This window comes from Malurus melanocephalus, unplaced genomic scaffold (genome assembly GCF_030028575.1).
Source record: "Malurus melanocephalus ecotype Western Australia unplaced genomic scaffold, MMel_1.1 scaffold_297, whole genome shotgun sequence".
NCBI lineage: Eukaryota > Metazoa > Chordata > Aves > Passeriformes > Maluridae > Malurus > Malurus melanocephalus.
The window spans coordinates 249,181-264,012 of NW_026623529.1; the positions used below are offsets into that span (position 1 = coordinate 249,181).

General features: G+C 40.8%; 1 protein-coding gene across 1 annotated transcript in view; it reads left to right on the forward strand.

Moving 5' to 3' along the window:
• The window catches only part of EPDR1 (ependymin related 1), a 31,336-nt gene extending 22,030 nt beyond the window's left edge, over window positions 1-9,306 (forward strand). Inside the window, exons 3-4 of the mRNA XM_057376964.1 lie at window positions 4,471-4,679; window positions 6,675-9,306. Coding sequence (XP_057232947.1) covers window positions 4,471-4,679; window positions 6,675-6,865 — 400 coding nt within the window. The 3' untranslated portion in view covers window positions 6,866-9,306. The remainder of the gene's footprint in view (window positions 1-4,470; window positions 4,680-6,674) is intronic.
• Window positions 9,307-14,832: the final 5,526 nt, after the last annotated feature.

The window sequence follows — 14,832 nt, forward strand, 5'->3', positions numbered from 1 at the left end:
CAACGCCTCACAATGTCTGGTTCGTGATCACTGATTTGTGTCTCTCCACTGCTACAGCAATCAGAGAAAAATAACAAACAGCATTTTAAGGCTCTTGTACTGTAAKTTGCTAGTCCAAAGCCACAGAGCAAAATGATGCAGAGCCAGACATAGCAAAAAAGGAATTTCTATTGCCCAGTCTCAATCTCAGACCATTATTTTGCTTCTCTCCAGCAAGTGACCTTGTCTGATGTTCTTCAATACATCATGTGGATCTTGCCATGCTGCTGACAGCACCCCTGTTCCTCTGAGTCACCASAAAGGCAGTGGGACAGCAAGCAGCTCCTTTCTTCTCGGTTTGGCTCTCACAAGGAAACCCTGGGAAGCGCAGAAGTGAACCCTGGGAGTCAGGCAGATGTGTTAGTTGATGGGCAGGCTGGTATGCTTCAGGACTGGGAAAGACCCAGCATAGGATGCAGACTGAGCACCTGAAAAAGGAGCTGATAGCATGGTCTTAATTATACTTTTTTTCTGAAAAATGTTGAAAAATAATTCACTGTTTTGAATTGCATTATTAACATGCAAAACAACCCATTCAGAAGACATTGGTTCAGGCCTTTATGAGGGTTCAGGAATGAGTCTCTGTGTTATCTGGGCTTTCTTCTGAGAGGTAWCTCTAACTACCTCCCCAGATTTCATGAGGATTCTCAGAGGTAGGACGGTATTTGGATGCACACCCACCCTTGCAGTGTGACCTCAACACAAGTGCTTCACCTTGTAATTGTGTGGTCATGGTATCCTGGCTTTGCATTTAACTCAGTTGGTCTCTTAGAAAGAAAAACACTTTCCTTAGCTTGGGAGAAGTACTGAACCCAGCATGTATCCCACCTATCTTACATAATTGCTCCCAGCAAAATCTRTAGAATTATTTGTGCAGGATATGGTCCAGAGTTAAGAAAATTCTTTAAAGCATAGGAGCAGAAACATGTTTGTCCTTATATGCTGGAATTTATACATTTTCAGGCGCAGACAAAGGGAGTATTAAGGATCATGAGAGATATCCATGGTGTACGAAGTGGTGAGGCATAGGGCAGGGTAGGGTGGAATAGGATTTGAAAGGAAGGGAATCTTAGTCAGGCAAATAGGATAATTGTCCAAGTAACTTCTTTAAATCTGTTTCAAGTTGGCTAGTTTGGGCCTAGTTGGGGCACTTTGCTTGGGGCTTTCTTGAGGTTACAGTTTAAGTAATTAAGTTATAATAAAAATAATAATAGAGGTGGGCGCAGGCTGTAAATACATTACATTTTCCTGAAAAAAAACAAGTTAATTAAAAATAATTTCCTCTCCTGTTCTTTGCCAAGACCTATTTTCAGGACTCTGTGCTTGTCCTCAAGCCAGTGAAATCTCAGGCACCTAAAACAAATAGAGGCAGTATACTTAGGAYTTGGCTGGTTAAAAACATAAAGAGGAAAATATTTATTATTTTAAAATATTTTGTTTTTAAATGATCTTTTTTATATTCATGCACATTCTGCTATTGATTTTGGCTGGTAAATACTTCTCTTTATAAAACAACAACTTAACCATTCCCCTTTCATATGCCATTATACTCAGATCCTGGGTAATCTTATGTTTCTGTGCTGGYTATTTCCAGGACACAGAGCAATTCTCTATAAAAGTTGAATGTGAGGCACATCTGAGTTGAACAAGGACAGTGTAAATCTTGCCCCTGCTTACCCAGGGCTGCCCTGCACAGTGAGCAGAACCACGCTCYCTGCAGTTCTTTTCTTGTGTACCTGCCACCGCAAAGGCAGAGTTCATCCCAGCAGTACATCAGGGTGTACTACTGGTGTCTCTCATGTCCAGTGCCTCTCCCAGAACCAAAAATGCAGGTGGTGGAGCATCTTACTCTATGGAATGGGTGCTAGAGAGATCATTGGTGCTGAGTTTGATTTGTTTGGGTTTTCCTCATTTTTATTTACTTTGTTGTTTCATAGTGCCCATCTTGTTGTCTGCAAGATTGTTAAAAATTTCTGTGTGAATTAAGCTTTGAATGAGGATTTAAAATGAAAAAGAAATCTAATAGTTTAATTTATATTCTGAGTGGTTTGTAATACTTGTCTAATACACTGCGGTTTTTTAGTTCTTTCACAAAATTTCTATATTATCACTCAGGTGTCTTAAACATAGTGATAGATTCCTCTGTAAGGCATTTCCCATCCCACTTTTATAGGATCTGCTGGGCAGCCAGCTGAAGAGTAGTTGGGACATTAGACTCTCATTGAAAACAAATAAATGTATTTTTGTGTTCTTGTATGTTCTCTGGACCAAATGTGATATAAAAGTTATGTATGTCAGTGTGTAGTCTCAGGTTGGGCTTATGTAAAAAAATCGTTTTAAAAGATACTGAATTCTTCAGTAGTGCATCATGACTTTAGGAAAATTGCCTTAGACTAGGAAAATGGCAGGTGAGTTTAGGTTGGTGGAAGTCAAGGCAGAAGCAGGAATATTTTAAGATACTGGCAGAACAGTTTATCCTGGGAAAGGTCATATATGGTCTTACAGTTTGCTATTATGCTTGTGTGGGTGTTGTTAATGTGGGGGAAGCTCCCAGTGACTGATTCCCATAAAAAGCAGGACAGGCTACCTCCCAGGTTTTGCAAGGTTGTGTGTGCGAGACGAGCCCCAGCTTTTGTTGTCCCATTTTCTATTCTCTGTCACTGTTCAATTTGGTTAATGGCATTCAGCCTGCCTGTGTTTCCCTGCATGCTGGATAAATGATCCTCTCAAGAAGTGATGGGAATGTTGCTCAGATGTTTTTAACCGTGTTGAGAAATTTCTCATTATGCAGCCTTTAAATACCACCGTGTCAGTGGTGAGTGAAGTTATTGCTGTCTGCTGCAATTGTGTAGTGCAAAAATTAAAACTGTCAATTTCTGTGTTTTGAACCCTATTTTATGCAAACTTTGCATCCTCCCCATGTGAGGACTGCAAAGAGAAACATAYAAGAGTTGGGAAATAGAGAAGGGTCCCTTCTCTATTATGCAATGTTTTTGACCAGCTTCCCATCTTTCTGATGGCGCAGGATGAACAGTGTTAGGCACTAGCATCAGGGTTGTGAAGACACAGAGACATCCAAGCCATTTTTTTTGCAGGAAATGGAGGCAGTATTATCAATGAAGCAAGGCATTACAGATGGAAAGATGAAGCTGTTCCCTTCCTTTTCCCTAGAGTCACTTCATAACAGTAGCCTGTAGCCAAATACTTGAGCTGAGATATTCAAGGGAAGCCTTTAATAATGAATGCAGCGTTTTGGAGGGTTTATAATGTGATTCCTATCAGTCCTTTGCAAAAGGTGCAGAGCACTCATGAGGATGCTTCAAGACATGCTTTGAACAAATTACCATCTGATTGGTGGTAATGCAAAGTACCTGGAGAAGTTAGGCTTCTGCTTTTTCCAGCTGAGTATTCTGATAATTTTTATTTTCTGTTTCTCTCTGCTTTTGTGCCCATTGAAAAGGTGTAGGGACCATACCACCTCCTTTTTAAAGGTATGAAAGCAATGTCACTGTGTTGGTGGTAGCCCAGACCACTGTAAACAGTAAATAGACAGAAGTGTCCATATAAATGTTTATCATTTCCCCTCAGAGCATGGCTTGGTCACTTCATACTCAATAAAAGATTGGTTTTAAATGCTTATTAATTATCCATTTTGTTGAGTTCACCTTCTAGCCTCTCAAGCTCATTGAGCTCCAGACCTCATCGCTGTGTACTATTTTCCTCCTCTGCTTTCTCCTTTCACTACTTCTTGAATCTGGTGTCTTCCAGAGAGAAACTGTGCCTTTAGCAGTAGGACCCTCTGAGTTCTGCACTTGGGACCACGTACTTCCCTGTCACCACCACGTCCCACTTAAGCTATGTGTGTTGCCACGGAAAAACATCTGTGAGGATGGCAGATACCGCATCTGCCATCAGCAGTAGAGAGAAAGGCTCTACCACATTCATGGAGAAGTGAATCTATCCGGCCTATGCAAGCAGATTTTTCCAAGGCTTATAACTTAGCCAAATCTGGGCAACTTTTAATAAAAACTTCTCCCCTGCCAAAATTTTAAGTCCTTTCTCCAAAACATGGAGGCTTTAGAGCTTTTTAATGAAATAGTTATTAAAAAAAAAAAAAAAAAAACTAGGAATAATAACATGTTTTTCTCTCAGTTGTTCTCAGAAAAGTTGTTCTGTTGTTCTCAGAAATGGCTGAACCAGTTCAGCCTGATTTATTTATTTTGGAAAGAATCAGCTGAGACAAACTTTCAGCTTGGGAAATTTCAGCCCAACTGGTTAGCATTTCTCAAAGTTTGGCAAAGTTTAATGTGAGTGGAAATGTTCTAATACTGAGAAGTCAAAGGCAAGCTTACATATCAGCAATGTTCCTTGCTTAGGATAGAAAAAGACTATATATATGTATATGTGAATTGCTTTTTCTTAACATTTCAGGTTCTTTGAATATATATTGCTCTATAAAGACGCAGTGATGTTTCAGATTGAACAAGTTACAAAGCTTTGCTCGAAGATTGCTCTTACAGAGCCATGGGATCCATATGACATTCCTGCCAATTCAACTTACGAAGATCAGTACTACATTGGGGGACCTGGAGATGAAATTATGGTACAGGAATGGTCTGACAGAAAACCAGCCAGGAAATGTATGTGCATGCTTTTGTTTCTTCTTAATAATAACCAATATCTCTGCTGCACGGGGAAAAATAGCATTGTTTTTGTTTCACCCCTACTTTCCATGTTTTATAAAGTTCTCTGGAAGAAATAATAAAACTGTCCTGTGTGCAGAWTATCATTTTATTAACAATGCAATTTTATTAAGAAAATGTTTCATATCTCATCAGGATTAAATATGTCCAAGGGACTTGATTGTCTTTTATTTCGTATCATACAGAGTTTGGCAGCCTCATTTTGTGTCTGGATCTGGCAGCCTGTATCCAAACTTTATCTAGAGAAGAACTGATGCTATAATTAGGGGCATACACAAAGTAGAGTCTGCAAAATAGAAACAAAGCAGGTGTCAGTGTTTGTCTCCACGTGGTTCTGCAGCCACTGAAATCCTTAATATGTGCCTAAATTTTGTTATCCTCTATAATGGTAAGAAATACCTGCTCACAAGGCTTAGTTCAGCATTTGGAGGCTGAATACTTGCWTCATATAAGAAAGGAGGCTGAATTTTCCAAGGTACAGTATGTTAGATTTTGAATACATAGCAATTTATTTGCACTTTGGATTCAATTTCATCTGTGGTTTATTGATGACCCAGACAACTGTAAAAATAATTTTAAAACCTCTGTGAAATTTAGGGGACTATTTGGCTAATGCAATACTTATGGTTATAGACATCTAATATATAGGCTGGTTATGAACTTGAGCATTTAGCTAGAGGAAAATATTTATCTCTTGAATAAAAGTAGAACAAATGAAGTAGAGAATAAAGGATAAGACCATTAGAGYTCTGTAACTAGGTTGATATATCTTCTGGTATTCCATGAGAGGCAAATTATCACTCCCTCCAAGAACTATTTATTTTTTCAGATCTGATATTTTTGGAATTTTGGGGAACTTTATATCCAGATACATTTAATTAATGGTGTGTTGGCTTTTTTTTTTCTGTATTATTTTGTATCTCCAATGCTTTTCTGTATGATCATTCTTAAACCTAATGTATCTACCTATGTACCTTTCACCTAATACTAGTTTGGATTCTAGAAGTTACATTTCTTTTAAAATTAAAAAAGTTTGAGGGGAGATACAAGCTACTTTGCTAGCATCATATTTAACCATGATTTTTTATTCAAAATTCTGAGAGAAGACTTGAGAAGTAAAAGGTGCCTCMATTTCTTTTATACTCAAGGCCATATTAATTGAGGTCAGAATGTTTTTGGTATATTAGCATGCTCTAATTTGGTATGTTTAAATATTGCTTAAATTTTACTCTTTCTTTAGATACAGCATGYGTGTTTCATGTCACTGCTTATTTATTTGTGGTAATGGTACAGCATATGACACAGTATTGGAAGGAAAGAAAATAGGTGTGTGTGATTGCTGCTGGGTGGGAGAAAATAAGCATCCTTGGGACTAGAAAAATTCATTACAGGCATCCCTCAGGGGAACTGATTTATGATCACAGTAGGTAATTTTAGCATCATGAGTTTCTGCTATCAAGAGATCTGAAATGCCTAAAACWACAGGATGGAGCACAATTGAAGGGGTAAAGACCGATCACAGAAAGTGTCTGTGAGGTTAATGAAAGAGAGATAAAAGCAAAGGGTATCCAAAGGAAACCATTTCAGTGGTGTTACTGACACTGCCTAAATAGCAGAAGAGAAGGTAGAGGTGATGGCAGAGAGCAAGGGGGAAAGAGAGCAAAGGARCACCTCTGAGATTAGCACATTGTGGAATTAAACTGAAGTTAAAAAAGGGATAGACTTGCTACATCACATACCTGGAGGAGATCAGCACTGAGCGTGGTTGAGATAATGAATTGCTAGAAGTGTTTGAAAAGAATATGAACTTGAAAAAAACCTCAATAATGAGGAGCTGAATATACAATGTTAAACAGAAGGAATGAATTAAAAAAACATTGACATTATTGTGACACATTCATCTTTTCCCGTCACATTTGTGCTTGGTTGCAGCGGAATCCTGGGTCGGTGTTTACACCGTCAAAGACTGTTACCCCGTGCAGGAAACCTACACCAAGAACTACAGCGTGACAACCTCCACTCGCTTCTTTGATATCCACCTTGGCATCGCAGACCCCTCGGTGTTCACCCCACCCAGCACCTGCCAGACAGCCCAGCTGACAAGGATGAAAGATGAATGCTGATTATGGACAYTGGCTGCCCTGGGCAAACACTTGTTAGCCAAAAGAATGGTTATTTGTAGTCAGTTGTTGACATCTAAGCTGATTTTTTAAGCTAATCGTTGTTCTTTTTGCAATTTGTAAGTTTTCATTTGAAAGAGAAGATAAGCATATAACTGAATAAAATATGTAACACAAAAGGTCTCCTTCAATCATGTTAATCTGTTCAGTGATGCACTTGCAGTGTTATATAGTTGCTCTTAAGATAATATTTCTAGATACTATTTATTTAAGGTTGATTCTCCTTTTGCAAAGATTTAATTTTTTTTTCAAGAAGTCAAAGCATAAGCAGATGGCAGCAAGTGGTACTGTCTAGAAGAAAAAGCTATATTTTGTTGTTGTTTTTACTTCTGGAGACTTGAAGGGAAARATAACCTGCACAAAACCTCATCCCTGAGTGAAAAATACCATTTTAAACAATATACGTCAAAATTGTGGAAATTTGTTCTTTTGGTTTTATTTTGCTTTGTGCTGTGTTTTGGTTGGGTTTTTTTTTTTCCCTTTCTGCTCTTCAGGAAGCTGATAATAAATTTTTGAGCTAATTTTTGTTTTTTCTGAAGAGAAACTGGAGAAGCTTTTTTCATGCTAGCTGACATGCAAAAAATACTTTYCTGTTTCTTGGGAGAATGGTATGAAAGGAAGGGAAGGAGGGAGAGGTAYACCTTCAAAAAGAGTAGGCCAAAGTTTTTATGCATTTATTACCCTTTTGGGGAAGGCTTCCAGGGTGTGATGAGACCTTTTTCAGTCACATTTTACTTCAGCACTCACTTTTCAAGGCAATACTAGTTTTAACCTATGCAAAGGGATTAAAAGGTACTGCACTCTAAAATGATTCAATGTTTTGTAACTATTTTCGAAAGTCTTCACTCAGGGTGTGGAAACACCTTTTACACCTTTGTAATTCCAGGGAGATTTTAAGGAAAAGAGCCGTTCTGAGTGCACAGTAAAAGCTGAATCAGCATTCCCATAGTGCCTGGTGGTCTGGATGGAGTGAAAGACAGAGCCATGTGACCTGTGCAGGAGGAAGGAGTGGGAGGGCACAGGTTTAGATGTCCTGTGTGTGGTGTGACAGTGAGGCACTGCAGTCTAAGCAGACATGAAAATCTTGCTTTCTTKTGCACCCACTCCATTGATGCCTGTTTTATTTGGTGTTTCATCCCAAAAAAGCGCGGAAGTTCACATATCTTGCGTTAGAAAATTCAAACCAAACCTTCATGCACCTTTGAAACTCTCAGAAGTATGAAACAGTGATGGATTTTGCACTTTTACCAAATGAGATTAACTGATTTGTTCTGTAAGGTATGCTTTTTATTATTTGCAAATAAATTTAAAGACAGATTCTTGTCCTCTTTCATGTGTGGGGTCATTGTTTGCTCCAGAAGTCATCTGKCTGTAAACAGTACAACACTGGGAAGTGTGGTGTCTCCAGAGGAGAGATGCTGGGCAGGCTTTTAGTGCTTTATATACTCACAGCTTTTCGTACGTAAGCAAGTRGGACAGTGGTTATTTTGCTTTCACAGTGGTGGTCAGAATGGCATTTTACTTAGCCCCATGCCTAATGAAAGCRCATATACATATCAGTTAAAATTTAGCTAGTTCATTAAAAATTTCTCTTGGAGAGGCCGATTTCACTGAAGTGCACTGGTGGAAAGAAGGATTGGGTTTCCTTGAATTTAGAGTGCATTTATTCTGTACTCGCCTTCTGTATTTTTTGTGTGACACTMTAAATGCTAACTGCATATTGTTCTCATTAGGACAATGATTAACATGCATTTCTTAATATGTGTCTTGTTAGAATCTGGAAAATATAATAAATCTGGCTAGCAAGCATGAAGCTGTGGTACTGTACCATTTGGGATGGCTTTGTTGCGGTCGAGGAGATAGCTGGGTAATCAGGGTGTCTGTATTATGTTTTGCTGACAGTGATATAGTTTCTAGCAATAACATTAAATGTTCCTTTAAATATGAGTTTGCAGATTTGCAAAAATCTGGTACACAAAAGTGCTTTAAAAATTTTTGCCCTGAAATGCAGGGCAATTTTATACGGTCAAATATTTTCCTCTAAAACAATGCTGTTGTCCTCATATTTATGCTCTACAAATCCAAGGAAGGGAGTTGTCAAAGAGATACCAAGCAGTAAAATTTAGGATAACATATTTTAAATTAGCCACAAACCAAATATGAAGCACAACATGCGTATGCCTGGTTTGTTATCTTTTGTTATGATGTGCTTTGGTTTCTTGTCATGCACCACAAGAGACATTTTGTCTTTATGCAACTACACCAGTGACTCAGTAAGAAGGGGCATAACAGGAGTATAAGGGAGCTGTATGGTATGCTGCCACAGTTGAGTAAAAATGGGGGGTTCATATGTCTGATTGTCTGGGAAACTTGTTTATCGCAGTTATTTGTTGAAAAATTAATAATAAATAGTTATGTGCAAGAGTTACATTGTATTCTGTGGGGCAACAGCAGCAGAACCTGGTAGCTGGGTAGTCTGTGAGGCAAAGCTGATTTTGTGAGATTTCCAGTGTTTCCTGGTTTCAGCTGGGCCAGAAATAGTGYAAACACAGATGTGCCTGCTATATTTTTGTGTTTCTGCTTGGAGTCTTCACCAAAAGCAGGATGTGTAGAARCACAACATTGTTTTATTTAAAGTTAACCAAACATTCCTGAACCTCAAAGAAAGGTTTCGTTTGAGTTTGGGGAGGAGATCTGGGCATTTGGTTTAGTTCCTAATTTTAACAGTTTGCTTAACTCTGGTATTAGGGACAGATTTTGCTGCCTCAAGTCATGCTGCATAGCATGGAAGTGCTGCCATTTACCAGGGARTGCYRACTTTCATGAAGAACATAGGAAGAAACACAATAATCCATTGTCAAAGTGAATTTTAGTCWAGAAATCTCTAAACAGTACAATATTCTTATTTTGGGGGCACTAACAAAATCACTGTACTTCTCACCTCGAAGTTCATTTCATTTTTATGCTCACACTTACTCCTTGCAAACTTGCATCTCCTTTCCCACCACCCTTTACTTCCTAGTGTCAGTGAAGTCCACTTCCAAACAGTGTTTCCACCCCTCACTTCCATTTATTTCAGCAGGAGTTCAGCATCTAAACACGTGATGGAACTGAGGTGGACTTGACGTCTTTATTTTGCCAGCAGTTCCATCTCAAATGCAAGAGCAGCGCCAGCCATAACCAAATGTGAGCAACATGTGCTGAAACCACATGTGGGTGTCCAACAGAGAKACCAGTGTTGGCTCATACGCAGTTGCTGCCCTCCCAAAATACCAGTCCCGAAATACCAGTTGTTGAGAGGTCTTGGCATGGCTGTTGTATCACATCCTGGATCTTCTGCATCCTTGGCCACAAACTGATGCTGAAGGCAAATCACAAGATGTCACAAGATCATCAGCTACTGGCTTGCTCCCTAAYCATGAGGAATAAAGATTTCAGAAGAGCACCCACACAAACAGACAAAAGTCCCTGACTGTAAAGATCTGGRGGTCTCAGTCAGGTACCTTTCCAGAAAGCTGCATGTTCAGTGTGGATTCAGACGCATAMAGTGCAGATTTAATCATCACATCTGCACTTAGGAATAAGAACAAATGGAGCAAGCTTGAAAGCTTTTTAAACACTCCTGAGCATTTGCTGCCTTGTAAGGTGGGAGAAAAAGATTTGTGATCCAGTCAATAGTCCCAGAAAACTGTTAGAAATGTAGGACAAAGTGCTGCTCTGAAGATGTTAGGGTAAATTTCCAAACACAACTTTAAGTGCCTACTGGTTTAACATGCACCAAGGTAAAGAACCATGTGGTTTGGTATGGCTGTTCCAGCACAGAGCCTGAAACTGCATCCTGAATGGAGGGATGCACACAGCTGCAGGATGATATTTTGTTTCAAACTGAGACAAACAGCCCAGCCATGCACATTTTGCAGGCGTAAGTGTGTGACTGATGACATGCCTTTTTATCTACAAGAGTGTATGTGCCTTTACAAGCATGCTGCCTGCTGCCTTTGAAGACTGAAGAATTCATCTTCTCACCACTACATCCWTAGGAATCTACTTCAAGCTCCTTTCTTTCCCGCTCTGCCGGGTGGGAGCAATAATTCTGCTTTTCACCTGCTCTTGCCTTCCTGATTGTGACAATGCTGGGCCAACATCACTGCCTCAGCTCGTRGGGCCCTCAGGGGCATTGATGCAGTAGCACCAATGTCATGGAGAGTTCCCAATCCCTGCCTTATGATGTGTAAAAAAATGATGTGTGTGTGTTACCCGTCTGGGCTCACCCTTTGTGCCTCTCCATGCACGGGCTTTGCTCATGCCTTCAGCTCCTGGCTGTCACCATAAATTTGACTTAGCTCAGGCTTCCATGACGCCRGGCAAAGGGGCTCGTGAGCGAAAGGGAAGGAGAGGAAATGAAAGGAAAACCTGCTGGGCTCACCCTGTTCCCTGCCAAGGCTTTTCCCATGCTTGCTCAGGGACGATAAACATCTTTGATGTTCCTGAAACAGCAGCAGCTGAGTTGCCAGCTCTACGTCACAGCCCATGTCATGCTGAAGGAGAGGGTGGGGTTTCACTCTCTGCACTAAAATTGTCCTTCAGGCCATACCGGTGACTCAGTTTTCCGTGGAGAATGCGTGTGCACTCCCATCGCTTCTGCCACTCTGCTCCAGCCTGTCTGGCAGGGGTTTGTGCTAATGCCTCCTGCCCCAGTCTGGAGTGTGTAACAGCCCCCTGGGTGGCCAGACAATGCCCTTCAGCCTGTCCCCACTGTACCATCTTCCTTCTCCAGGTCTGTCAGGGACCTTGCTGTACCCACACACAGGGCAGGCAGGTCTTCTCCACTTTCCTCTAGGACTTTTAAAATTGTGGAAAAAAAAACCTTCCTGTCTTTCCATTGCTGAGCCATTTTGAAGTTAATTTTTTATGTGGTTTCTTCACCTGTTTCCTTTCTCCKTTGTATGAGAGCTGCTTCTGTTAATTTGATGGGGCGATTTTTCATCTGGATGTTGAGTTTGGGGTTTTTTTACCACAGTCTTGGTGTGATGTAGCAGCCTTTGTTTATTGCTGCAATATCTCACAATCACTGACTTGCRTAAAGAAGGATGTTCTTGATGCTGGCAGCAGTTTGCACTGGTGAGAGCAAAGGAGGGGAAAATGCTGAAAGTAATGAGTGACAGCAGACATACCCTTACTGGTGGCCCAAGTGACTACCAGCTGTGATGACAGCGTTAAAATTCTGGCCTCTGCAAAGTCTGTAGACATTTAACCCCAAGAAACGCCTGCATCTCTCCAAAGGAGATGGGGAACTATGCTGGGCAGCCCACATTGCTTTTACYTTATTAAAGATCTTGTGATAAATCCTGTGTGCATGAGCATAACTCATTCTTGAGCAGCTGCTTCATAGAGAGATTGAAAACCAGATGTTTTCTCCCAGCATTCTTCTACAGAGATTATGTAAAAGTTATTGTCAGAAAATGTTGACTTTGAATTAAAGAAATAGTATGTAGAAGGTTCCAAAGGTTTGTAGTGAAACAAATGCTRTATCTATAAAGCAATCTGCAATTATTTAATATAATTTTTTTCAGTGTTAGRACTTATACTTTAAAGTAAATAAATAATGCAGTTTGTCAGAAGGGCTAAACTCTGAATAATTCCTCTCAACTGGCATTCAGATTTGAAAGAAGCTGCTTCTGTTGTAGGCTTGAAGAGGAGCTCTTGCCTAAAGCTGGCTGCTTTTGCTACCATACTCATTCAGCTAACTGAAGATACTGCCTCTCCCTGCAGACCCAGTCGTGTCAGAGGGATGGGGTTTCTTCAGTTGTGTGTTGGCTCAGAATTCTGCAGATTTAAAAAAAACAATATGGTGTTTTATGCCAGCACAGTATCTGTTCTGATTCTTTTGTCAAATGTGCTTGCTTGAGCACCAAGCAGCCTATGACCAACAGGCAGTGTTACTATGGGAGAAAGATTACCCAAACTTAAGACATTTTTCCCTGTTTCCAGCCTGCTGGGACATCCTAGATTGGAAATCTCATTCAGAAATCTGTAAGGTTCATGTTTCATGTAGGTGAGAACGGGAAAAAAACAGCAATGATAGAGCAGAGTGAAAAATGAAATGAGGTGAGGCAAAATGAAAGTATACCAACRAAGTGGTAACCCAATAAAACCAGTCAACCACACCCCAAAGAAAAGAAAGGGGAGGGGGAGAAAATAATGGAGGGAGATGGAGAGACATGCTTGCCTGCCCCTTCTCAGCCTGTTTTATGAATTTATAAGAAGGACATTAATTATGGGGGACTAAATCCAAATTCAAAGGTTCCCAAACATCAGCATTTTTTTTTTTTTGGGCAATGCAGTCTGTCAGAGCACTCATAGTGTTTGCTCACACAGACACTGTTCACTCAGTGTCTGATGGCCCTGCAGGGACCAGTGCATGGCTTTTGGGTGCCCTGCAGAAGGAAGGAGGCCTTGGATGGGTTTGACCTTTCAGGCTCGCTTCAAGGAAGTACCAAACAAGCATCTCCCACTGAAGTGAATAGATTAGGCGTGAAATAATTGCTAGCCAGTGGAAATAAACAGTCAGCGCTTATGATCCTGTTCTTTCATTTCCAAGAAAAGGTTTCTAAACAGCTGCTGAATTTGGAGATTGAAAGCACCCAACTCCCTTCCATTTAATTTCCACCTTGTGCTAGCTCGCACTGCCAGAGTGATATTGCCTTAGGATTATTTGTTCCAACAGTCTCACTYTTACAGATGTGGATGAAAAGGACTGCTGTTTCCCATGGGAAACATTAGGAGTTATAATCAGAGGGAGAAATCCAGAATGAAGAAAGGTGGGACATGTTCCCATACACCTGTGTCATGGGCAATTGCAAAAGCTAAGCCACAGGAAGCAAAGCACTATTGTGCTTCAAAAAACTGGGACTAATGTTGCCTGTATTRGAGCAGCTCTAGCATGAGGTCAGATGTTGCTCACTAACAAAATCTCTCTCCCCAGAGGATCTTTTTAAAGAGCAAAAGGAAATGTTGGATATTGCCTCGAGGGTGAAACATGTCCCTGCCAGCCAAAAGCACCAGRCAAGGGTGGCCAAGCACAATACATCATTAAAGCTCCTCCTTTATTTCTACAGCAGATGCCTGAAACATGGCTGGCAAAGGGCTGTAGAGTATGGAGACATATRTGGTGTGTGTTTGGTCAGGTGTCCTGAGCACCACAGTGAATCTGGGCCACGTGAACTCAAGGGTGTGAGCGGAATCACAGCACTCCAGTGCTGTAAACACTTGCTGTGTACTGAAAATCCTCCCACTAAAGTGCCCTGCTATGTAACAGCAGGTCATAGGAAAATGTTTGGGATGAGGTATGAWCCTCACATCAGCCATCGATGGCCACAGTTTAAAGAAAAAACCCAAGTCTCACTTGCACTTCCAAAAAAAATTTCTGCCCACAGTGGCTAAAATATGTGACTTTTTATTTTGATGTGGCACTCAGTGCCAATTGTATRGGAAGTTGTTACTTCCAGTCTGGATTATTGCTAGATACAGCACAGTGTAGGAATGCAATTAGTGCAGCCAGAGCTAATTGGTTCAGGATGTGCTAGTTCAGCATCTATTGGAGTGTGGTCACCTCACAAGACCCTGGCATGGCTCCAGGCTGAGAGAAAATAGGGTTTGGACATCTCCTGGGAGGTGTGACCAGCCTGTAGAACAACCAGACAGGTCGTACTCACATGCCTAGAGAATAGCCTGTACCAGTGCTGAGATCAGGAAGGAATTTCCCTGTGGGACAGATTGACATGGTTTTCCAGGGTTTTTTTACCTTCCTCTAGAGCACAAAGCACAACCACTGCTCAGGGCTGCCAGGGGCCCTTTTGGCCAGGTTGCTGCCTGCTGCTCATGCACCACAAAGGTGACCCTTATTCCCC